The sequence below is a fragment of the Taudactylus pleione genome, unplaced genomic scaffold (genome assembly GCF_031769625.1).
Source record: "Taudactylus pleione unplaced genomic scaffold, aTauple2 ptg000258l, whole genome shotgun sequence".
NCBI classification, from domain to species: domain Eukaryota; kingdom Metazoa; phylum Chordata; class Amphibia; order Anura; family Myobatrachidae; genus Taudactylus; species Taudactylus pleione.
In genome coordinates this window covers 5677404-5702607 of record NW_028284660.1, presented here as the reverse complement: position 1 = coordinate 5702607, position 25204 = coordinate 5677404, and the positions used below count along the sequence as shown (strand labels likewise).

Here is a 25204-nt window from a genome sequence, read left to right as displayed (position 1 = left end):
AGTCTGCTTCCCAATTCTCCAGTCTTTCTATGTATGAAATGTTTAGACACAGCAAAGACCGATCTATGGAGTATTGGCGGAGCTTTAAACTATGGAACCTGGTGATGTTATACTTCCCATCTATGGACCTCCCTCACTGTAATTCAAGGACCTCAGAGAAATTTAATGGGAATGGTACTAATCCTACATTATGTTGTCCCTGAGGCACATGAGTGCACACCCAACATTCAGTCTGGTTTAAGACCTTACCCACTAAGGAATGATAATCCTCTACAGGATGCCTGCCCAAATTCTGATTACTCTTGGACTGGCATCGTTGGATGCATTTCTCATCAACTAGTGATCCACAGTACTCACAGATACAATATTCCTCACCCAATAGCCCCTCACACTTTAGTTGGTAATTGAGATTACATTATCTATGATGCTTGATGTAACATTTATAATACATTTTATTATACCTGACTAAGCCTATTCACATTTTATTATCTGATCAGCCATGGAACTGTCTCCGAGTTTCTTGGCTAACAGATCTCTTAATAATTCCTGAACTGAGTTTGACCATATGTTGCCCTGATTGTTCTATTGCTCTCTCCTCTGACTTCACTCTATCGACATCACTATCGGCCTCCCTCTCCGTCATCTGTCCTCCGTCACAGAAATAGGAAATCCTGAAACAAATAAAAATGAGAAGAACCCTGGAACAAGAAAAAGAAACAATTGCCACTTCATTGCTGGAATAGTAGTCTGTACACATATCTGGCTAAGGTGTTTTCACTGCAGCCTCTAGTTCTCACGGAACAGGTTCGCAATTGACAGGTCCACGTTGTCTGTCTCGACTTCGCCTTGTGCCTCCTTCAGGTGGTTGACCTTTCAGCAGTGAGTGGAATTAACCCAGGTAACTCTTTCTGCTATTTTCAAAGATGTAGTACTTGTCATCAACACCTGGTGAGGACCTTCCCACCGGTCTGTTAAACAATCTGAGCATAAGGTATTTCGGATCATAACATATTCTTCAGGTTCAACATCATGACAGTTTGTTTCTGGCATACCAGGTAACAACATTTTCAGTTTCTGTTGCTGTTGTTTCAATTGTCTGCTCATTTTTATAAGATATTGCACAGTAACCTCATTATTAAACTTAAAATCATCCTGTTGACCTATGATCAAATGAGGTTGTCTTCCAAACAGTATCTCAAAGGGGGACAAATTAAGAGGAGGTCTGGGAGTGGTTTTTGATGCTATGAAGGACGAGCAGTAAGGCTTCTGGCCATCCTAATCCAGTTTCAGCCATTATCTAACTCAGTTTATTCTTAATAGTACTGTTTACCCTCTCCACCTTGGCACTGGCTTGTGGTCAGTAGGGGGTGTGAAGTCTACTATTGATTCCCATAAGTTTACACATCTCCTGGAAAACATCTCCTGTGAAATGAGTACCCCTATCACTTTCTATGATTCTAGGGATACTGTATCTGCATACAAACTCCTGAACAATCTTCTTAGCAGTAAAAACAGCAGTATTATTGGCAGCTGGATATGCCTCTGAACCAATTAGAAAATACATCAGTACAAACTAATACATATTTGAGATTCCTGCAAGATGGTAATTGGATGAAGTCAATTTGCATTACCTGAAAAGGTCCATCTGTAAGAGGGATATGGGATGGCTCAGTTGGTATTGTCTTCCCAACATTTTTCCTCAAACAAGTCAGACAGGACATTGCCCTCTTTCCAGCTTGAGAAGAAAAGCCTGGTGCACACCAATATGCTCTGACCAACTTGCACATATCTTCTCCCAGGTGAGTCAGACCATGTGCTGCCTCAGCCAGGCTTGGGTAGTATACCCTGGGAGCAACAGGCCTACCTTGTCCATCTCTCCAAAGTCCAGAGGACTCTTGACCACATCTCTTCAATCTACAGACCGCATTTTCCTGTAGGGAACACAAATCTTGCATTTCAATTAATTTCTGTGTGTCTATTATCTGTAAGACCATCACTTTGTTAGGTGGTAGTTTTACACTTGACCCTGCTGCCCATTTGGCAGCTTCTTCTGGTCTATTGCCCATTGACACCAGGTTTTCTTCGCATGTGTGGGCATTGCATTTGATGACAGCTACTGCCTTTGGTAACTGAATTGCTGTCAGTAGTCCTTTTATGTGTTGTGAATGTGCAACTGGTGTGCCTGCTGCTGTCATAAAGTTCCTAAGATACCAAAGAGCCCCAAAATTGTGTACTACCCCAAAGGCATACCTAGAGTCAGTTTTTATATTAGCTGACTTACCTTCTGCCAATTCACAGACTCTACTTAATGCCACTAGTTCAGCCACCTGGGCTGAGTGAGGTGGACCAAGAGGTTCAGCTTCTATGACATTCTCGTCATCTACAACAGCATAACCTGTGCATAAAACTCCTGTGTCTGTCTGTCTATGACAACTCCCATCCATGTAAAACATCAAATCTACATCTTCTAATGGTGTGTCATGTATGTCTAGTCTTGCAGTAAAGGTCTGATTCAAATATTCCATACATTCATGTGTGTCAGTATACCTGCAAAACTCACCTCCAACCAGAAACTCACCTCCTTCCACCCTTTCTGCATCTCGAGGCACATATGGTAAGAATGTTGCTGGATTTAATGTATTGCACTGTTTAATGGTGATATCTGCAGGTGCCATCAGAGCTAGTTCCCATTTCATGAACCTAGCTGAAGAGACATGTCAATTTGGACTGAATTCAACAAAGCAGATACTGCATGTGGTGTATAGACAGTTGTATCATGCCCTAATACTATGACCTCCCTCTTATTTTCCATAAGAGCAGTTTCAGCTACACTTCTTAAACACGTCAGGAGTGATTTTGCCACAGTGTCCAATTGTGCACTGTAGTATGCTACAGGTCTGCTAGCATGACCATGTTTCTGTATAAGGACACCTGCTGTGCAGCCATCAGCTTCCATACAATATAACTTAAAGGGTTTTTTATAATCTAGTATTCCCAAGGCAGGTGATCTCGTCAGACTATCCTTAGGGTTAAGGAAGGCCTGCTCTGTTTCCTCTGTGTGTGTGACATGGTCGGGTTTTGAGGATGAAACTAAGTCCTGCAAAGGTAATCCCAAAATAGAAAAACCTCGGATCCACGTCCTGCAATATTCACACATCCCCAAGAAGGTACGGATCTGATGCTGGTTTTGCGGCAGAATCATAGTCTGTATTGCCTTAATTCTGTCTGTTGTCAAGTGTCTTAGCCCCTAAGTTAGACAGTGTCCAAAGTATTTGACCCTAGTCTGGCATGGCTTTAATTTGTCCTTTGCAACCTTGTGCCCTGTTTGTGAAAGATGAAGCAACAACAGTTTAGTATCATTTAAACATGACATAAACAAATCAGAGCACAACAACAAATCGTCTATGTATTGAATTAGGACAGACCAATTGCTTGGTTGAAAATATTGCAAACATTTGTGTAAGGCCTGGGAGAAAATACTGGGGCTATCTATGAAGCCCTGGGGTAATCGTGTCCATGTATATTGTACCCCTCTGTAGGAGAATGCAAATAGATATTGACAGTCAGGGTGAAGAGGGACAGAGAAGAAAGCAGAACATAAATCTATGACAGTGAAGTGAGTAGCAGATGGTGGAATCTGCATGAGGATGACAGCAGGATTGGGCACTACAGGGAATTTGCTTTCAACAACTTTGTTAATTCCTCTAAGGTCCTGTACTAATCTATAGCCCCTCCCCCCACTCTTCTTCACTGGAAATATGGGACTATTGGCTGTACTTGCTGTACAAATTTAAATCCTCTGTTGCAGTAACCTCTCAATTGTGGGATACACCCCTAGCTCCACCTCTGGCTTTAATGGGTATTGAGGGATTTTTGAAGCCTGTCTATCACTCTTCAAGTTAACCATTACAGGATCTACATTTGCCATCAATCCAGTGTCTTGTCCATCTTTGGTCCAGAAGGAACCCGGTATTTGCAATATCATCTCTTTTACCTGAGATGGACTTTGTTCTAGAATGGCAGAGTGCAGCATCAACATTTGTGGTGTGTCCAATATATCCTGTACCTCATTTCAACCTTCTCTGGTATATCTAGGAATATACCATCAGGGGTACAGTATATGACACATCCCATTTTATACAGCAAATCCCTTCCAAGCAGGTTAGTAGGAGCTGCCACTGCAGGAGAAAGGAATGCTTGTTGTGCAGCGGCCCGATAGTAACCTCTGCAGATATGTTTAAAGGGTAATGTTGTACTCTCCCCGTTACTCCCATTGCTGATATGGTCTTGTTGGTAACCTGTAAATTAAACTGAGAATTTATTATGGATCTGGTTGGCCCTTTTTCTACAAAAAAAGTGTGTTTAGTACCAGATATATCAACAGTCATTGTAAGTTCTTCCCTAGTATTCTCAGTTAACCTGACTGGCTGTAGACTACAGGTATGACCTGACCCCTAGCACTAACTATCACTCTCCAGAAGAGCATTTGCTGTCACTATGTGAGTGGGTAACTGTTGGAAATTTCCTGAATCTTGCGAGTGCCCTCTTTGATTGTATCTATGTGTTCCCTTCTTAGGTGGCCCCCAATTTCTCACTTTACATTCCCTCTTTAGGTGTCCTTCTTTATTGCAATTATAACACCTTCGTGGTTGGTATGTGTTGTAAGGTTGTGGCTCTGTCTATAATCATCCCTCTAGAGCCTGAATGCTCACTGTCATTAACCTATCGCTTTGTGTCTCTTTCTTCCTGGATATATTTTTGTCATGTTCTATAGAAGATTCCCTAAGTGCATCTACAGTGATTCCTCTCCATTTAGGTAGAGAGGTTTGCACCCTGGTCTTTAGATTATCTTTGAGACCATCCATTAGTACCGTAACAGCTACCTCCCTGTGGTGAACATCATCCTTTATCTCTGATTTTCCTGTATACTGGGTTATCCTTAGCAGTGCTCTGGTGAAATACTCTGCTGCAGATTCACTATCTTTTTGTTTAATAGTGAAGATTTTGCTCCAGTTCACTACCACTGGAAAGTATATGGCCAACTGTGTGATTATCCTCTTGATGTTTACCTGGTTATCCTCATCCTTTAAGGATCCATCCTCCTCCAATATACAATCCACAATAAACTTTTTATATCTGTATTGGAAGGAAGACAGCCCCTTAACACCACTCTCTAATCTTTATTAGTTTGGATCATAAGCATTACCTAAATCTTTAACAAATTTCTTGCATTTGGCTAACTCTTTCCTAGAATCTGGGAAGTCTGACATAAATGAATGCAATTATGCTCTTGTCCATCGAGAATGCATTGCTACAATCCTGATGGGAACTATACCATCTTTGTCCAGTTTCCCAATGGGAACTGCTTTTGTACGGATAGGATGTTTACCTACCACATCACTATGTTCAGGATTAATTTCTGGACTTACTGTTTCAGTACCAGGGATGAACCCTCTTCTACTACGTTCTCCACTACTCTCACCAATTTCAGCCATTGCCCTGCTGGTTGAATCGCTCCCTTTCCTTGTCTCTGTGGAACATCTAGCATATGAACAGCATGGGTAATGGCTGAAATTTCAGTGGGTTCATTGTCTTCTACAACATTTTCTTTAAGATTACGTAATACAGGATATAAGTTACTTTTTACAATTTTTTTGTTTTTGGTATTGGCTGTATTTTCAAATACGGCTGTGTCGGGCGGTGGAGGTGCACATGCGCTCTCTTCCTTATGCGTGGTAACACTACCTTGCAGCGTGGGTACGCTACTTTGCGGTGTGCTACCTTGCAGGGTGCTATTTTGCAGCATGAGTATGCTGCTTTGTGGTGTGCTACTTTGCCTCGTGAGTACGCTACTTTGTGGCATGAACACGCTACCTTACAGTGTGTGCACGCTACCTTGTGGTGTGAGTATGCTGCTTTGCAGCATGCATACACCACCGTGCCACATGTTCCCCTCGTGCTGCTATAATTTCAAACTATCATTGTACTTTACTCTTTTCTTCAACGATTTGACTAAACATATGTTATCTCTATCATTACTTAATACCTCCGAATCGAAACTGCCAACTTTGGGAAATGGTTTCATACATCATGTGGTCATCTTGACCCATATGTCACAGTACGCCGTACCATACACACCGCACTTCACATACATTATATACCTTGCCAAACCAGTCGGCCCTTCCATAAGCATCACCTCATCAACCATCTCTAGCGACTGCTTAGCACCCATCTGGGACAATGCTTTCGCTACTTTCACTAGAGACGTCGACCGGTGGATGAATCTTACAAGCTGCGTCCACTCACTTCCTCCCACTGTGCACAACCAACCGCTTAAGTGTGATTGTCAGCATACACAATGTGGAGCAAAATATAGCCTATGCAATTATCCTGTCTTCCTTTTCCCTACTTTGAGTAGTCTCTATCTGGTAGCATTTAAGTATTCCATTAACACTTAACCTTGCCAGCGATTTCCTCCCACAATGCCCCAAGTCACAATCACAGTTTATGCAACCATGCGGTCCAATTGCATTGCTCGAGAGACACTAACCTATCAATGAACTTTGCGATCACTATTGGGGGTTGGCCGGAAAACAGCCTCCAGTTTTTTGCCCAGTTATACCTGCTATGTACAGAAAGAAAAAAGGGATTTTCCCTCCAGCACACTGCAGCAAAAACAAAAATACTTGAATCCTACATGATAATAGAAATTCAGAGGTATTGGTTTACATACATTTGCAAATATATGAATAAGCGCTGGGCCAAACGTCAAGGCTCCTCTATACCAGCATCCCTAACATATGGGGTTCACGTCCGAGATGCAGAGGACCCCAAAAGAATCCAGCCAAGGACCATCCCAAGGGCATCACACGAATAATGGAAAAAAGAGTGAAAGTGAAGTGTAAAGTATAGTTGTGTAAAGATAAATCAATAAGTGTTAATGGTAAGGGGTTAAAATGACATAAATAATAGACAAACAAATAGAAAGGTGATAAAAAAATATTTATGTGAATTAAGTGGTGATGCCCTGAAAAAAGGCCCAGCCAGAGCAACCTTGGGGGCCCCACGCCCAAACGCTCACCCCAAAATAATTGTTGCTACCTAATAGTAGCACCCACTCTGGGTCATATAAATACAAATTAATGTACTGCATAATAACAGTACATGTATAAGCTGAGAGCAGACTCACCTAGAAGGTACCCCAGAAACCTCCTAATGGCACTATTCAGACCAACACATCCTCCCAATGCTGGCTCCTTTCATGCCTCACAGAACTGCAAACAAAAAGTATGGTGGTCGCTCACATCAACTTAATGACATTGCACAGGTGCTCATAAAGGGTGGGGTTTACACTGAGCTACAGAAAGAAAAAAGGGATTTTCCCTCCAGCACACTGCAGCAAAAACAAAAATACTTGAATCCTACATGATAATAGAAATTCAGAGGTATTGGTTTACATACATTTGCAAATATATGAATAAGCGCTGGGCCAAACGTCAAGGCTCCTCTATACCAGCGTCCCTAACATTATGGGGTTCACGTCCGAGACGCTGGGAACCCCAAAAGAATCCAGCCAAGGACCATCCCAAGGGCATCACACGAATAATGGAAAAAAGGGTGAAAGTGAAGTGTATAGTTGTGTAAAGATAAATCAATAAGTGTTAATGGTAAGGGGTTAAAATTACATAAATAATAGACAAACAAATAGAAAGGTGATAATAAAATAGTTTTGTTTTTGCTGCAGTGTGCAGGAGGGAAAATCCCTTTTTTCTTTCTGTAGCTCAGTGTAAACCCCACCCTTTACGAGCACCTGTGCAATGTCATTTAGTTGATGTGAGCGACTACCATACTTTTTGTTTGCAGTTCTGTGAGGCATGAAAGGAGCCAGCATTGGGAAGATGTGTTCATCTGAATAGTGCCATTAGGAGGTTTCTGGGGTACCTTCTAGGTGAGTCTGCTCTCAGCTTATACATGTACTGTTATTATGCAGTACATTAATTTGTATTTATATGACCCAGAGTGGGTGCTACTATTAGGTAGCAACAATTATTTTGGGGTGAGCGTTTGGGCGTGGGGCCCCCAAGGTTGCTCTGGCTGGGCCTTTTTTCAGGGCATCACCACTTAATTCACATAAATATTTTTTTATCACCTTTCTATTTGTTTGTCTATTATTTATGTCATTTTAACCCCTTACCATTAACACTTATTGATTTATCTTTCTTTACACAACTATACTTTACACTTCACTTTCACCCTTTTTTCCATTATTCGTGTGATGCCCTTGGGATGGTCCTTGGCTGGATTCTTTTGGGGTTCCCTGCATCTCGGACGTGAACCCCATAATGTTAGGGACGCTGGTATAGAGGAGCCTTGACGTTTTGCCCAGCGCTTATTCATATATTTGCAAATGTATGTAAACCAATACCTCTGAATTTCTATTATCATGTAGGATTCAAGTATTTTTGTTTTTGCTGCAGTGTGCTGGAGGGAAAATCCCTTTTTTCTTTCTGTAGCTCAGTGTAAACCCCACCCTTTACAAGCACCTGTGCAATGTCATTAAGTTGATGTGAGCGACCACCATACTTTTTGTTTGCATACCTGCTATGTATACTGCTACGACTGTCCTACCCACCTCTTGGACACCTAACCGGCCCTGTCTATTTCAACTAGTGATGAGCGGTTCGGATTCTGAGGAATCCGAACCTCTCCGAACAGGTGGAATCCGAGTCCACCCGAACGCAAGTTCGGGTGTTCCCGCCTGACTCGGATTCCACCTCGAGGCCGAACGTCACCCGTCCGGCGTCGGATTCTCGCGAGAGCCGAGTGACGTTCGGCCTCAATAAAAAGGCGCGGCGCCCGGCAGTCGGCGCCATTTCTCGCGTGACGCGTAGTTAGGTAGTTAGCTAGTGCGCTGTCTGTTCTAGTGTTAGATAGATTAGAGTAGGCAGTGCTCTGTGACTTTACTGGGCATAAGCCCTTGTGTGTGCTCTGTGACTGGGCATAATAAGCCCACTGTGTGTATGTGTACTCTACTACTCACTGTATTATACAAGCTCCATGACAACTGACAGGGCATAGCCCACTGAGTGTATTATACAAGCTCCGTGACAGGGCATAGCCCACTGAGTATTATACAAGCTCCTTGACAGGGCATAGCCCACTGTGTCTATTATACAAGCTCTGTGACAGGGCATAGCCCACTGTGTCTATTATACAAGCTCCGTGACAGGGCATAAGCCCACTGAGTGTATTATACAAGCTCCGTGACAGGGCATAAGCCCACTGAGTATTATACAAGCTCCGTGACAGGGCATAGCCCACTCAGTGTATTATACAAGCTCCGTGACAGGGCATAGCCCACTGAGTATTATACAAGCTTCTTGACAGGGCATAGCCCACTGTGTCTATTATACAAGCTCTGTGACAGGGCATAGCCCACTGTATCTATTATACAAGCTCCGTGACAGGGCATAGCCCACTGAGTGTATTATACAAGCTCCGTGACAGGGCATATGCCCACTGAGTATTATACAAGCTCCGTGACAGGGCATAGCCCACTGAGTGTATTATACAAGCTCCGTGACAGGGCATAGCCCACTGTGTCTATTATACAAGCTCCGTGACAGGGCATAGCCCACTGAGTGTATTATACAAGCTCCGTGACAGGGCATAGCCCACTGTGTCTATTATACAAGCTCCGTGACAGGGCATAAACCCACTGAGTATTATACAAGCTCCGTGACAGGGCATAGCCTACTGTGTCTATTATACAAGCTCCGTGACAGGGCATAGCCCACTGAGTGCATTATACAAGCTCCGTGACAGGGCATAAGCCCACTGAGTATTATACAAGCTCCGTGACAGGGCATAAGCCCACTGAGTATTATACAAGCTCCGTGACAGGGCATAGCCCACTGTGTCTATTATACAAGCTCCGTGACAGGGCATAGCCCACTGAGTGTATTATACAAGCTCCGTGACAGGGCATAAGCCCACTGAGTATTATACAAGCTCCGTGACAGGGCATAAGCCCACTGTGTCTATTATACAAGCTCTGTGACAGGGCATAAGCCCACTGTGTCTATTATACAAGCTTCGTGACAGGGCATAGCCCACTGAGTCTATTATACAAGCTCCGTGACAGGGCATAAGCCCACTGAGTATTATACAAGCTTCGTGACAGGGCATAGCCCACTGAGTGTATTATACAAGCTCCGTGACAGGGCATAGCCCACTGTGTCTATTATACAAGCTCCGTGACAGGGCATAAGCCCACTGAGTATTATACAAGCTCCGTGACAGGGCATAAGCCCACTGTGTCTATTATACAAGCTCTGTGACAGGGCATAAGCCCACTGTGTCTATTATACAAGCTCCGTGACAGGGCATAGCCCACTGAGTCTATTATACAAGCTCCGTGACAGGGCATAAGCCCACTGAGTATTATACAAGCTTCGTGACAGGGCATAGCCCACTGAGTGTATTATACAAGCTCCGTGACAGGGCATAGCCCACTGTGTCTATTATACAAGCTCCGTGACAGGGCATAGCCCACTGTGTCTATTATACAAGCTCCGTGACAGGGCATAGCCCACTGAGTGTATTATACAAGCTCCGTGACAGGGCATAGCCCACTGTGTCTATTATACAAGCTCCGTGAAAGGGCATAGCCCACTGTGTGTATACAAGCTCTGTGACTCCAGTTCATAGTGATAAAGTAATATGGATCACGAGAATGAACTGAGATTAGAGCAGAAACAACATGTAAATGCTAGCATTGCAGCGGCTGGAAGTCCATCACTTTTATCTAAAGCTGATGCTCAAGGGCGTAGAGGCTTTAAAACCTTAGGGAACCTGAAATCAAAAAATTTAGATTTTACAGGGGTAAAGACAAAAAAAAAACCTCTAAAGACTACTACTTTTGCAGAGAAACAGAAAATTGGCAACATACCATTCACCACACGTAGCGGCAAGGAAAGACTCAGGCTTTGCCCTTTATTTCTGAGTGGTGGTTCTGCAGCTGTCAGTGAGGCATCTTGTGCCTCTCGTGATGATAAAAGACCTTTTCAATCAGACTATAGAAGTGTGAAAAAATTTAAAACCAATAAGGCAGTCGAACAAACTGTGTTTTTTGAAACACAAATGTCAGAAATCCCTGAGGAGAGTCTAAGTGGGTCCACAAGTGGCATTTCTATGTGTAAGCCTGACCTTTCAGAGAAGCCGCCCTCCACAGTTTCTTTTCCATCTGTAGTTGTGGGGATGAGCAGTATTGCCGAGGACATAGAAATTGAGGATGCCACCGTGGAATTGCAAGAGGATGAGAGGAATATATGTGCAGCTGATGCTGGCACTAATGAGGATGTTGAGGATGAGGATATTATTTGTATAAGTCAGGCACCAGTGGAAGCAGCTCTTGGCCAAGATAAGAAGGCCATTGCCATGCCTGGGCATAGAACCAAGAAATCCACATCTTTTGTGTGGAATTACTTTTACCCAAACCCTGACAACGTTTGTCAAGCCATTTGTAGCCTCTGTGAGACCACAGTTAGTAGAGGTAGGGACGTTAAACATCTAGGAACCTCTACGCTATTACGTCATCTGCAGCGAGCTCATGACAGGTGTTTGATAACAGAAACTACTGCAAAAAAAATAACAACAAGCAGTCCAGCATTAGCTAGATGCCTTCTCTCTACTAAATCCCAGCACCTGCAATCTCCACCGACAACACCTTCCTCCTCAATATCCTCAGGAATGATCAGTGGTAGTACAACATCCAATTTATTAGTGCTAAGTCACGGTGACTCCTCCAATTTCCAGGACACCTCAGAAGAAACTGAATCTTTGAGCGCTAGGCCTGCTGCTGCTTCTGCTGGTGGATCTTCATCCCAGAAGTGGACAAAGAAGACTACTAGTAGTATACCAAAAAAACAATTGACTGTTAAAGAATCTCTTGCAAGGGGAAGCAAGTATGACAGCTCTCACCCTGTCGCACAGCGGATCACTGACGCCATGACAGCTATGCTAATATTAGATCTGCGTCCAATATCCTCAATTAATGCAGTGGGATTTACACAGCTAGTTGAGGTCATGTGTCCCCGGTACCAAATTCCATCTCGGTTTCATTTTACCCGAAAAGCCATTCCTCGGCTGTACCAGGACGTTAAACAGAACCTAATTATTGGTCTGCAAAATGCTATTGTACCCACTGTCCACTTAACCACAGATATGTGGACAAGCGGTAGTGGACAAACTAAAGATTACATGACTGTGACAGCCCACTGGGTGGGTGAATCGCCTTCAGCAGCAGCAGTATCTAACAAACAACACCAGCTCATTCAGAGGCAGGCAACTCTGTGCATCACCGGATTCAATAAGAGGCATACCGCTGACAACCTCTTAGAAAAACTAAGAGATGTCATAGAAACATGGCTTACCCCACTTGGACTCTCCTCAGGATTTGTGATTTCTGACAATGCTACAAATATAGTGAAAGCATTACAGCTGGGTGAATTCCAACACATCCCCTGTTTTGCTCACACAATAAACTTAGTGGTGCAGGGTTTTTTAAAAAACGACAGGGGCGTTCAGGAGATGCTGTCTGTGGCCCGAAAAATTTCGGGACATTTTCGGCATTCAGCAACAGCGTGCAGGAGATTGCAGCACCTGCAAGAGCAGTTTAATTTGCCCTGCCATCAACTGAAGCAAGAAGTTGTAACGAGGTGGAACTCAACCCTGTATATGCTTCAGCGGATGGAGGAGCAGCAAAAAGCCATCCATAGCTATACGACAAGCCATGACATTGGGAGAGGAGGGGGAATGTACCTTACCCCAGCACAGTGGAGAGTACTTTCTGTCTTGTGCAAGGTGCTCAAACCATTTGAAGTTGCCACTTGTGAAGTGAGTGCTGACACTGCTAGCTTGAGTAAGGTGATTCCCCTGATTTCGCTTTTGGAAAAGCAGCTGGAGAAATTGAAGGATGATATTAAACAAAGTGATTCCGCAAAGTATGCTGGACTGATAGATCAAGTCCTTTGTTCGCTTCGCCAGGATCCACGGGTGGCCAAGATCTTGAAATCTGATCATTATATTTTAGCAACCATTCTTGATCCTAGGTTCAAGTCATATGCTGTGTCTTTCTTTACAACTGACCCAGATCTTAAAAGAACCAAAGCGCTCCTGGTGAGCAAGTTGGCAGCTGAAGTGACACATGGCACTACGATGACGTCTCCTCCTTCGGTTTCTGCAGCAGCAGCCAGAAAAAAATGCACCTTTTCCAAAAGACCCAGTGGTGATGCAGATAAGTCAAGTCAACATTTTGACATCTGGTCGGGTCTAAAAGATTTGCCCAACACCAGTGACACCTCTACCGCAACTCCATCTAATACGATTACCATCCAAAGAATGGTGGAGGATTATTTTCAGGACACCATACACGTAGACATGTCACAGAGTCCCTTCGAATATTGGAAGAAAAAAAAGGCAATTTGGAGACCCTTGTATAAACTGGCTTTGCATTATTTAAGCTGCCCACCCTCCAGTGTGTACTCGGAGAGAGTTTTCAGTACAGCCGGGAACCTTGTGAGTGAACGACGAAGGAGGCTACTTCCACAAAATGTAGAAAAAATGATGTTCATTAAAATGAACTGGAAATTTCACGAGGAAAACCTTTCCCACCAATCACGTCACAGTACAGATACTTCTGTAATGGTAGATTCCAGCGGGGATGAACTGATATTGTGTGAGGAATCGGATGATGTACACACTGATGAGGGTGAGGATGGCAATGATGGTGACATCATGCCACTGTAGACCTGTTGCCTTTAGTAGATTGGAAGATTTTTTTGTGGGGGCCCAAACAAACCAAGCACTTCAGCCACAAAGTGGCAGTACCTGTCGCTGAAATGCTTTGTTTGTTAAAGTGTGCATGTCCTTTTTAAGATCCAACATAAAGGGTGGGTGGGAGGGCCCAAGGACAATTCCATCTAGCACTACCTTTCATTTCTGCCACTGCTGTGTGGCATAGTTTCATAGATGTGCTTTAAACTGTGGTGTCTGTGCCACTGCGCCGCTGCTCTGACGCTTGGTCACCAGTCAGCTCACTGCAACCTTTGGCCAATAATGGTGAAACGAATAATTTAAGCTGTGAGGTGGTCTAAATTGACTGTAAATGACTGGAAATTAATGTTATTGAGGTAAATAACACTCTAGGAAGAAAAAAAAGCCCAATTTATGTAATTTTAGCTTTTTTTGCCAATTTTGGCAAAAAATCCAAATCCAAATCCAAATCCAAATCCAAAGCCAGTCACCGCAGTTTGGCAAATCCAAATCCAAATCCAAAGCCGGATGACGAATTAGAACCAAATCCAAATCCAAATCCGCCAAAAATGGTCCGGCGCACATCCCTAATTTCAACAGTACAAAAACCTTTTATTTTCACATCACAAGCACACGTTCACATTCAGATCCACCTTGATTGCTTTCCCAAGTGACAATAACTATTCAGAGGTTTCAACAAGTGATCATGCTATAAATACAACAAGACTATCTATCAAAACAATTGTTTAAACATGTGGCAGCAATACAGGGAAGATGCATACGCTATGTGCGAATCGCCTATTGCAGCGCAAAAATTACAATAAAAGAAACTGACTATTCTCTCTTGTCCCTAGGTCCTAATCAGCGCTCCTTAAATTACACAAAAACGGACATTCGGTTTCACAACATAAAGTGAAAAACAGGCTTTGAACAGATTGAATTCTTACCCGTATATGATGCATCAAACCTTTGTTGAGGAACCGAAATCCGTACGCTATACGTAATCTCTGGCAGCATGATATCAGTCACGAACCCCCATCTATTAATGCCATTCAGTCACTATTTTGCGGTGCAAGTCGCTTTAGAAAGAATTGCTTTCCAGTATAATCGTGTGGATCCAAAGCACAAAAGTTATTTATGTAAAAGGGGTAACATGATATAAGTTTAACAATTAGAGTAAAAAGCAAGAATATAAACAATAAGTACAGCTGATACTTACGCATGCGCACTGGTCCCAGTATACAGTCATTCAGTCCAGAAGTCTGCGGTCACAAAGAAGAATGTCTGTACACTGAGGCCAGGACACAAGCCTATATAAGGTACAGGTTACAGAGACAACAAAGGAGACAAGTTGACAGGTTTTCTTTGGTTCTTACTTCCGGTCAATCTGGTACGATACTGCTCATTGGTCAGTACATACGGTGTCATCAGGGGTATGGATCAGTCTTTCAATGGTCACATTGTGTATCTTCCCACCGAAAAACTGGTTAAAACTGGCTACAACATTGCATACAAGAAATAACATTCTATTCAATAACTCCCTATCATTCATAACTAGCGGACGCATGATGCGACTTCTTCGCCGATAGAAACAGATGTCTGCAAATAAACAGGGATTTAGTATGATACCAAACATGACATGTCCACTATATTCTGAACCTTAGATCACTTGCAAAAGTAATCACCCCCTTGGCTTTTTACGTTGTTTGTTACATTACAACCTGTAATTTATTTATTTTTTTAATCTGAATATTAGGTGATGGATCTGCACAAAATAGTCTAATTTGGTGAAGTGAAATGAGAAAAATATATATATAAAAGAATCTTTATAAATAAAATTCTGAAAATTGACATGTGCATACAGTATGTAATTACCCCCTTTGCTATGAAGCCCCTCAGAAGTTCTGGTGCAACTAATTACCTTCATAAGTCACATAATTAGTCAAATGAAGTCCATCTGTGTGAAATCTAAGTGTCACATGATCTGTCAGTATAAACACACCTTTTCTGAAAGGCCCCAGAGGCTGCAACACCACTAAGCAAGAGGCATCACACCATGAAGACCGAGGAGCTCTCCAAACAAGTCAGGGACAAAGTTGGTGAGAAGTACAATTCTGGGTTGGTTTATAACAAAATATCCAAATATTTGATGATCCCCCAGAGCACCATAAAATCCATCATCGTCAAATGGAAAGAACATGGTACCACAACAAACCTGCCAAGAGAGGACCGCCCACCAAAACTCACAGACCAGGCAAGGAGGGCATTAATCAGAGAGGCAGCACAGAGACCAAAGGTAACCCTGAAGGAGCTGCAGAGTTCTACAGCAGAGACAGGTGCGCATAAGAAGACACGATTTGAGTTTGCCAAAAGGCATGTGGGTGACTCCACAAATGTATGGAGGAAGGTGCTCTGGTCACATGAGACTAAAATTTAACTTTTTGTCCACCAAGGAAAACGCTATGTCTGGCGCAAACCCAACACATCCCATTACCCCAAGAACATCCCCACAGTGAAATATGGTGGTGGCAGCATCATGCTGTGGGGGTATTTTTCAGCAGCAGGGACTGGGAAACTGATTCAAGTCGAGGGAAAGATGGATGGTGCAAAATACAGGGATATTCTTGAGCAAAACCTGCTTCAGTCTAACTGTGATTTGAGCCTGGGACAGAGGTTCACCTTCCAGCAGGACAATGACCCAAAGCATACTGCTAAAGCAACACTTGAGTGGTTTAAGGGGAAACAATTAAATGTGTTGGAATGGCCTATTCAAAGCCCAGATCTCAATCCAATTGAGAATCTGTGGTTAGACTTGAAGATTGCTGTTCACAAGCGGAAACCATCCAACATGAAGGAGCTGGAGCAGTTTTGCCTTGAGGAATGGGTAAAAATCCCAGGGGCAAGATGTGGCAAGCTCATAGAGACTTATCCAAAGCGACTTGCTGCTGTAATTGCAAAAGGTGGCTCGCCAAAGTACTGACTTTAGGGGGGTGAATAATTAACAACGCTGAAGTTTTCTGTTATGTTGTCCTAAATGTTGTTTGATTCACAATATTAAAAAAAAAACTTCACAGTTGTAGGCATGTTCTGTGACTGAAATGATGCACACCTTCAAACAATCCATTTTAATTCCAGGTTGTGAGGCAACAAAACATGAAAAATGCAAAGGGGGGTGAATAAATTTGCAAGGCAACTGTACATCTTACATCATAATTATCAGCAAACAATACCTTTAATAACTGGTTATTAACTATAATGTGTGGGAACCATTTTATATGTGTGTCTGTGTGTGTATGTATGTATGTGTATCCATGTATGCGTTAGCATATGTGCGTCCGATTCACATTTCTGCACATTGGATTGCACCGACGCAAAATAGCGTCCAAGTAACATGCCATCAGACCATAGGTGACTATATCGTCAGATAGTAATTGTAAAGCGATCATACCCAATTATTTGACTGACACCTATAACATAAATTTTAGGTTAACATGTAACTCGAAATTTGTTATTTATCTAATTGTATGCCCTTGTGGACTAACATATGTGGGCAAAACCGAGAGATCATTTAAAGAGCGTATGACAGCCCATCACTCCACCATCAGGACCACTATAAATACGGGCAAAAGCGATCAGCCCGTCGCACAGTATTTTTGTAAATTTCCCCATTCATTAGCTACTTTGCGTTACCGCATGATCGACCATGTACCCTGCTCTATTAGGGGGGGGGTGATCGCGGTCTAAAGCTTAAACAGAATGCAACCAGGTGGTTTCACAAGTTAGGGACCCTTGCTCCCAAGGGCCTAAATGAACACCTGGGTCTGTATAATTTCCAATAGTGTCACACTTACCTATAAATTATTGCATCATGGTATGTCATTGTTAGTTTCGTATTTGTTAATGCAGCTGTTATGTATATTGATAACTAAAGCTATATTGCGAGATCATTGTTTAAATATATTTGTGTGATATTCTGCTTTCGATAGAATTTTATATATGGCAGATTATTATATTTCAATAGTAGCAGAATATGTGGGTTCTTGCAGTTTTGGGTTGCTCTATACAAACTGTTATTTTGATGCCAATCAGAGCCGCTGAATGGAACGTCACTCGTGTCATGTACATCTGTTTACCATGTCCTGCGCTTATTGTTTGGTGTATTACCATGGGGATGGGTGAGCACTGAATGACACGCCACGCACGATGCGTGATGCATGATGACGTCAACTTGGGATGTCACTGGCTTTGGAAACAAGTCCCGCTTCCGGGGTATGGCGTGCACTTGGTGTTGTTTATATGGTGAGTTACCTGTATGTGTCTTTTAGTCCTGATGAAAGCGCTGCTGAGAACATAAAAGCACTGAAATGTTAACGATTATGCCGCTGTGAGACTCAGGACCTGATTTAGAGCCGAACGCTCTGACCAGAGTGCTCGCTCTGAATCAGGGCCCTCCTCCCTCAACTTGGAGCGGCCTCATGGACGCTCGCATAGCTGTGGGTTACCACCCACAGCAATAGCGAGCATCCATGATGATGGTTGCCATGGTCAAGACCATCGCAACCATCGGGCTTGCGACGGAGACCCTGCGGTAGGGTCTCGATGCAGCAAGCCCTGGAGTGATTTCGGCTCTATCAGAGCTAAAATCACTCCCACTGACATCACTACTGTTGTCAGTGGGGCCGGCTTCAGATGGTAGGCGTTCCCATGGGAACGCCTCTGTCTGGCAGTCATGCCCCCGGCACGCCCACCAAAGGGGGCGTGCTGTCAATCAACATCGACAGCACACCCTCTTTGGTGCGAGACCCGGAGCGACGGAGAGCCTGTCGCTATCCTGGTATCGCTCATGCGCAAAACGGAGCTCCCTCCGTCGTGCGCATGTGCAGTGGGGCAACATCGACCCGCTTGCGAGCGTCCTGCTACCAGGGAGAGCTGGACCTTTTCTAAGGACTATATATATATATAATATATATATGTGTGTGTGTGTGTGTGTATGTATATGTGTGTATATATATTTATGTACTGAATATATAGTGTATATGTGTGCGTGTATGTATATAATATATATATATATACAGTATGTGTATATATATATATATATATATATATTTAGGGTGCATATCAGCCCCTGTCGGTATAGTGAAGATCGGGATGCCGTCCAGCGTTATTTCATACTGATTTCATAGATAAATACATATAGAATTAATTTTTTATTTTTTATTTGTGTATTGGTAAATGCGGGGGTTGGGGGCATGGGGGGGCCCCATTGGTATCACTGTACCGGGCCCCAAGATTTCTGTTGCCAGCCCTGCTAATACTATAAGGCGTACTGTAATTATTTAGGGGTCTACTTACTACAATCCGCATTTGTAATGTAGATTATAGTGTTATATTACCTAGTGAATTTGCATTGCGAATTCAGGCAATATCACAGAGATTTACTACAAATCCCTTGCAGGGACAGAGCTTGCGAGAAAGCTCTTACCTTGTGAATCCCATCCGCACACTAGTCACGGTATTTTTGCAAAAAAATACCATGACAAGTGCCCCGCGCATGCGCCGACCAAACATTTCTGCTACCGCAGCCACGCCCCCATCATCAAGCCCCGTCGTCCACGATTGCGGACCCCCCTGCGACCCCCCCTCTCCCTTAGTTAGACGTACCTGCATGACCTGGGCTCCAGCGATGTCCTCCATGTCTTCCGGTCAGCTGACATCCCATACTGCACTGGGACCCTGTCAGGTGATGACCGGGCTGCAGTGCAGCATGGGAGACCAACTGACCGGAGGGAGGACATCACCAGAGCCCTGACCACTGGACTCAGGTAAGTTTTTTTATTTTTTATTTTTAATTTTAATTTTTTTTACAGTGAATCAGCGTGTGGTCTGTTTAGACCACACAGCTGGTAACTGGGGCCGGATCCCGGCTCTGCTCTGCCCGTTAGAGCAGAACAGGAGTCCGGTAACCGGGGGAGACCCTGGATAACGCCACCTCCAGGTGCCGTTATTATCACAGGGCTTTCCCCTGTATTTTTTCACAATTTATTATTAGTAACTTTGGTCAGATCACGTTTCCCATTTCAATTATGGGAAATGCGAACTGATTACTAAAAATAAGTGATACTTAGGGGTTGGAGTAGAATTTTACGAATGCTGCTCCAATTGCCCTGTAATAACTATAGGTGATACTAAAATAATGTGAAAAGGTTGTGAAAACACCCTTTTGCACTTTATTTTAGTAAAAATAATGGGCCTGATTCAGACCCACTCGCGAGCGGCTGTCCGCTCGCAAGTGGGTCGATGTTCTGGACTGAGCATGCGCACGATGGAGGGAGCTCCGTCGTGCGCATGCGCCAGACGCGACGAGCGAAGGAAAGTCCTTTGCTCGTTGTGTCTGATCAAAGGGGGCGTGCTGTCGATGTTGATTGACAGCACGCCCCCTTTGGTAGGCGTGCCAGGGGTGTGCCTCCCTGACGGGGGAGTTCCCACGGGAACACCTCCCGTCAGAAGCCGGCCCACTGACATCACTAGTGATGTCAGTGGGAGTGATTTTGGCTCTGATAGAGCCAAAATCACTCCGGAGCTTGCGGTTGAAAACCTCAACCGCAGGCTCCGGCTCGCAGTTTCGATGGTCGCGATGGTCACGACCATCGCGGCCATCAAACTGCACGCTCGTATAGCCTGTGGGTGGTGACCCACAGCTATACGAGCGTCCAGGAGGACGCTCCATTTTCATGGAGGCCGGCCCTCATTCAGAGCGTGCGCTTTGCTCAGAGCGTACGGCTCTGAATGAGGGCCAATGTTAATAAATAGAGCCCTTAATGTGTTGTGATGTTTGTAGGAAATATTTAACTGAGGTTATTCGCTTCACTTATTAAGTATTGTTGAGCTGCCTAATGTACATTTTCTAATGATGAAAAGTGATTGTTACTGTGACTCACTGAACTAACTGTCTTTAATCTTGGATGAGAAGATATTTGTATACCTCTGAATCTGATTTGCACTATTGAGCTTTGATGCAAGGATGTATGTATATGTTTTGTTTTGAGATCTGCATATTAATAAAATAGAGTATACAGTTGCTGATTCTTATAGACCAAAATCTTTTTCAAATAAACCAGCTTTCAATGAAGGCATCTGTTAAAAATACCTTTCGTGTAGTCCCACCTTCCTTACCTCTCTGAACCGCACCTTAGAACCTGTGCTGGGTGGAGAAATTCAAGTACCAGGTAAAGTGAGAACATTACTGTATGAAATTACTCTGACACCGTTTACCTGGGTATTACAGAGGGAAATGCTGTGCTTTAGACCAACTCTGTGCCAACCTCCCCAAAATTTTAAATAGCTGAAAAATGTCTGTAGGCAGTGTGACATTACATAGTAACATTAGTGTCACAAGTCATCACATAAAGGACAAGGTTATTTAGAAGATGATTATCCACCACTCTTCTTAAGCAATATCTTATAGTTCTAGGGGGCAGTGGGATGGAGCAATGGTTATGGTGGGAAGAAACAGTGTGGAGGCGGGGGGGGTCAGGGCAGACCATTGGTACCGATTCAATAGTTCAACCATCGATTGCTGACTAGTGAGCATGCACAATGGGCCAGGGCTCAAACTGGGCACAGCAGCACCTGTGCCGGCTCCACCCTCTGAGTGCGCGACATCATGTGACGTCCTGACATCGCACCTGTGACGTCATGATGTCACACAAAGAGGGTGTTACTGGCAGCTCTGGTTAGTGCAGTGCTGACAGAGCATCCCCAGAACGCCCAATAGGCTACATATGGTTTGCAGGGTTCCTGTCTGGGGTGTCTACAGGTCATTGTGCGGCTGCTGCAGCAGTAATCCTGGCTGCAGAGTGCCGCTGAAGGCACCGTGCTAGCCAGGAGCAACGGCCGTTGGGCAGCGACGGTGCCACCCACAGATTCTCTGCGCTCTGTGCGCCGGCACCAGTCCCCATAGCTAGTTGTAGCCCTGCAGTGGACACCTGTTTGAGCATTTGCAATTTTGGAGCTCAGCTGGGGGACATTCATCCCTGGTGTATGCAGTACAATGGATGACACCAGCCTTAAGATGAACCATCAGAAATAAGCATGCAATGGTGGCAAACATCAATTTCTAATGGTCATCCCTGAGCTGCGAGTATATTCTTATCAGGAGTACATAAACAATAGAAGACACATAGATGATGGATATAGTGTTAGTCACCTGCAAGCAGTTGTCAAAGTTGTTAACTAATTCAGCAGTTAGCTCGATCGTTTCTCCTCTGACCACGAAAGTAGAAACCAAGATGTTCAAAAATAATTCCTGGATTGTGGTGACATTTGCAGGCTGGAGGGTCATGCCAAAACCAGCTTCCTCTGATGTACAAAACGTATCACAGTCCCACACGGTAATACAGTCTGGGAGTGTCGCTGTTACTGTTGCTCTGCCATCTGGGCTGCAGGTGGTACAGAGATAGAAGATTTTCACTTTTTTTTTGCACTAATACAGTATAGGCAACAATAAGTATACATTGAGAAATTGTTGAATATCAACAATATAATCTTATTTTGTCACATCTGTTTAATGTCAAATTTATTCCAGCCTTAGTTATTTTGCATTTATTATGCTGTAAAACACAGCAACTAAACAGCAATTAATTGTACAATAAAATAAGGGTGTTGATAATCCAAGCGCTTCTCGTATAGGAAGGAAATGCTTCAACAGGTTAAAAGGGTGTGCACCCACAGTACACCCAAGGTTCAACAAATAATACATGGGTAAACCTTGCGCAAAACCTTCAATCGGGTAATTACTATAGAAATGGTGATATATTTATAACCACCCAAAAAAAGTCAATGTATGAAGTCCAACAGAGGGATATTACTGTAGGAATGTGTTCTAATAACATAAATTCATGTTTCTTAATCCTCTTCTTAAAAATACACTGGTCTGCCCAAACCTTTAAATCTGGTACGCAGCCTTTTGTATTTTTAAACACATTGTCAAAAAATAAAATGGTATCACACTATTGTGGCCCTCCTTTGTCTCCTTCTTATCATTGAGGAACAAAGAGGCACTACAGTGTGTGTGAAGAAATCAGCAAGTGACTTCTTGTGACGTTTGGGCAGACCAGTGTATTTTTAAGAAGAGGAAAGACAGAGTAGCAGGAATTGAAAAAGTAAAAATTAACTACAGTATGTTTATAAAAACTGTACTGTCAGCTTTAAATAAACATCTCCAAAACACATATAAGGGGTTATGTAATAGGCTCTGAGATTAGGGAACCGGCATGATTTTGGCGAGCTCGCTGCCAAATGTAAAGCGACAATCAGTTATAAGGCATACTTGCCCACATTTGTTTTTAGCTCTCCGGAAGAGACCTGGAGAGGACTTTCAAGTGGGCAGTGATGGGGGGGCGGGGCCAGAGTATGCGCACCTTTAGGCCGGCCCCTCACACGGAGAAATCCCGCAAATTGCGCATATTTAGATAGGAGGCCGAGCCAAATAATGCAATTATCATAGCATCGTGTCATTAGGCCCCGCCCACTATGCACTGATTTGCTGTTAAAGTTCTCCCTGCTCACTTCAATAGGAAGTGGGCAGGATCTGGGAAAAGTGACTACTCTTCTGGGAGTGTGGGGAGGAGCCTCTTGCAGGTTTTGGGAGAGTAGACAAGTATGCTTTAAGGGCAAACCAGCCTTACAACTGATTGCCATTTTACATTGGTGGCAAACGCGCAGACATTACACCGGTTCTGTAAGCTCAGAACTAAACACATACAGTAACCCCCATGACCGCCTGAGTACGCAGATGAGCGTAGTTTTTGTTTTATTTTTCTTCTGAATTATTCACATTATATATATTTATTATCTGACTTTTAAGTGCCAACAGCATAGTTATATGTATTTATTTAGTGTTATTAATTTAGCTATTGTATGTGATAGAAATTGAGTTCCAATGCATACTTATATCTTATATCATGGGTGTAACTTCCAGAGGTGCAAGGTGTGCTGCTGCTATGGGGCCCATCTTCCTTGTCAAAGTTAAATGTATTATATACAGTTTTCAGCAAACTTTTGCTATGGGGCCTTCAAATATGTAGTTACACCCCTGACTTATATACTGTATAATATAAAATAAAATACATTTCTTAAATGATTGTCGTGCACGGTTCACCTTTTCTTGTGTGCACAGCTCATGTATAGTAAATAAATGAAGGAGGTTGTTCATTGGACAGGCCATGGTCATACAGGGTATTTATCCAAGGTGTTTATGTAAAGTTACATTTTTATATGCACTATAGATTATCTTGTATTGTATAACTTCCATTGCGCAAGTTCCATGCATGATCTTATCTAGGGTAGGACAAGCGCCAGTTTTAGTTGGTACTTTTTTAATTGTTAACCAGCTGACCTGACCCCGAGCCATTAACATTCCATGTAAGCCAAAACCCTTTATCAACCAATGCACAGGGGGTGCAGTATATGACTATATGGGATGTCACCACCATAATCCCGACACATAACAGAATCTCAGCGCGGGCATCCCAACTGCCGGAATCCCGAACGTAAGTAGCAGGGTTAGGTGGATGGTTAGGTTTAGGCACTAAGGGGGGGGGGAGGGTTAGGGTTAGGCACTAAGGGGGAGAGTTAAGTTTAGGGTGCGGGGAGGGTGAGGTTAGGTTTAGTCACTAGGGGGAAAGGTTAGCTTCACATACCGAGGCAGGAGGGTTAGGGTAAGGAGAGGGGGTTTAGGATACCGAACAACAGGTGCCAGTATCCTAACCCTTCTGGGATGCCGGCATCCCGTACCCAACCCTTTTATACTACCTGCATAATAGTGCAGAAACACCCACTGGTTGGCTTTCCAGCCCCTCTGCATCCCTGGACCCTCCACTAGTCTTTATGCTAATGCCGCAGATAATACGGTTTATACTGAGGCGCCCACTTGCAGATATGCAGATCCGTCTCAATGCGTCATTAGATGCATCATCCGTGCGCGGTGGATACATGCCCCAGCCCTGTGGCAGGAGCAGTTTCCCTGTCTTAACATGGCGTCCTGTGTGAACGGCCCTGTGTCTTTACAAGCAGCTGCCGTCATAGACACAGAAAAAAGAAAATTGCCCCCCAGCACACTGCCTTACTTCTCGGACGTGAACCCCTTAATGTTAGGGACGCTGGTATAGAGGAGCCTTGACGTCGGCCCAGTGCTTATTCATATATTTGCAAATGTATGTAAACCAATACCTCTGAATTTCTATTATCATTTAGGATTCAAGTATTTTTGATTTATCTGCAGTGTGCTGGGGGGCAATTTTATTTTTTCTGTGTTCAGTGTAAAGCCCGCCCTTTACAAGCACCTGTAGTATATTATTAAGCTTATTGAGCAACTACCATATTTTTTGCC

General features: G+C 43.5%; 1 protein-coding gene across 1 annotated transcript in view; it reads right to left on the bottom strand.

Moving 5' to 3' along the window:
• LOC148514828 (ovostatin-like) overlaps positions 1-25204 on the bottom strand; it is a 306413-nt gene that overhangs the window by 114832 nt on the left and 166377 nt on the right. Inside the window, exons 19-20 of the mRNA XM_088480956.1 lie at positions 5430-5607; positions 5070-5136 (exon numbers count right to left, since the gene is read on the bottom strand). Coding sequence (XP_088337082.1) covers positions 5070-5136; positions 5430-5607 — 245 coding nt within the window. The remainder of the gene's footprint in view (positions 1-5069; positions 5137-5429; positions 5608-25204) is intronic.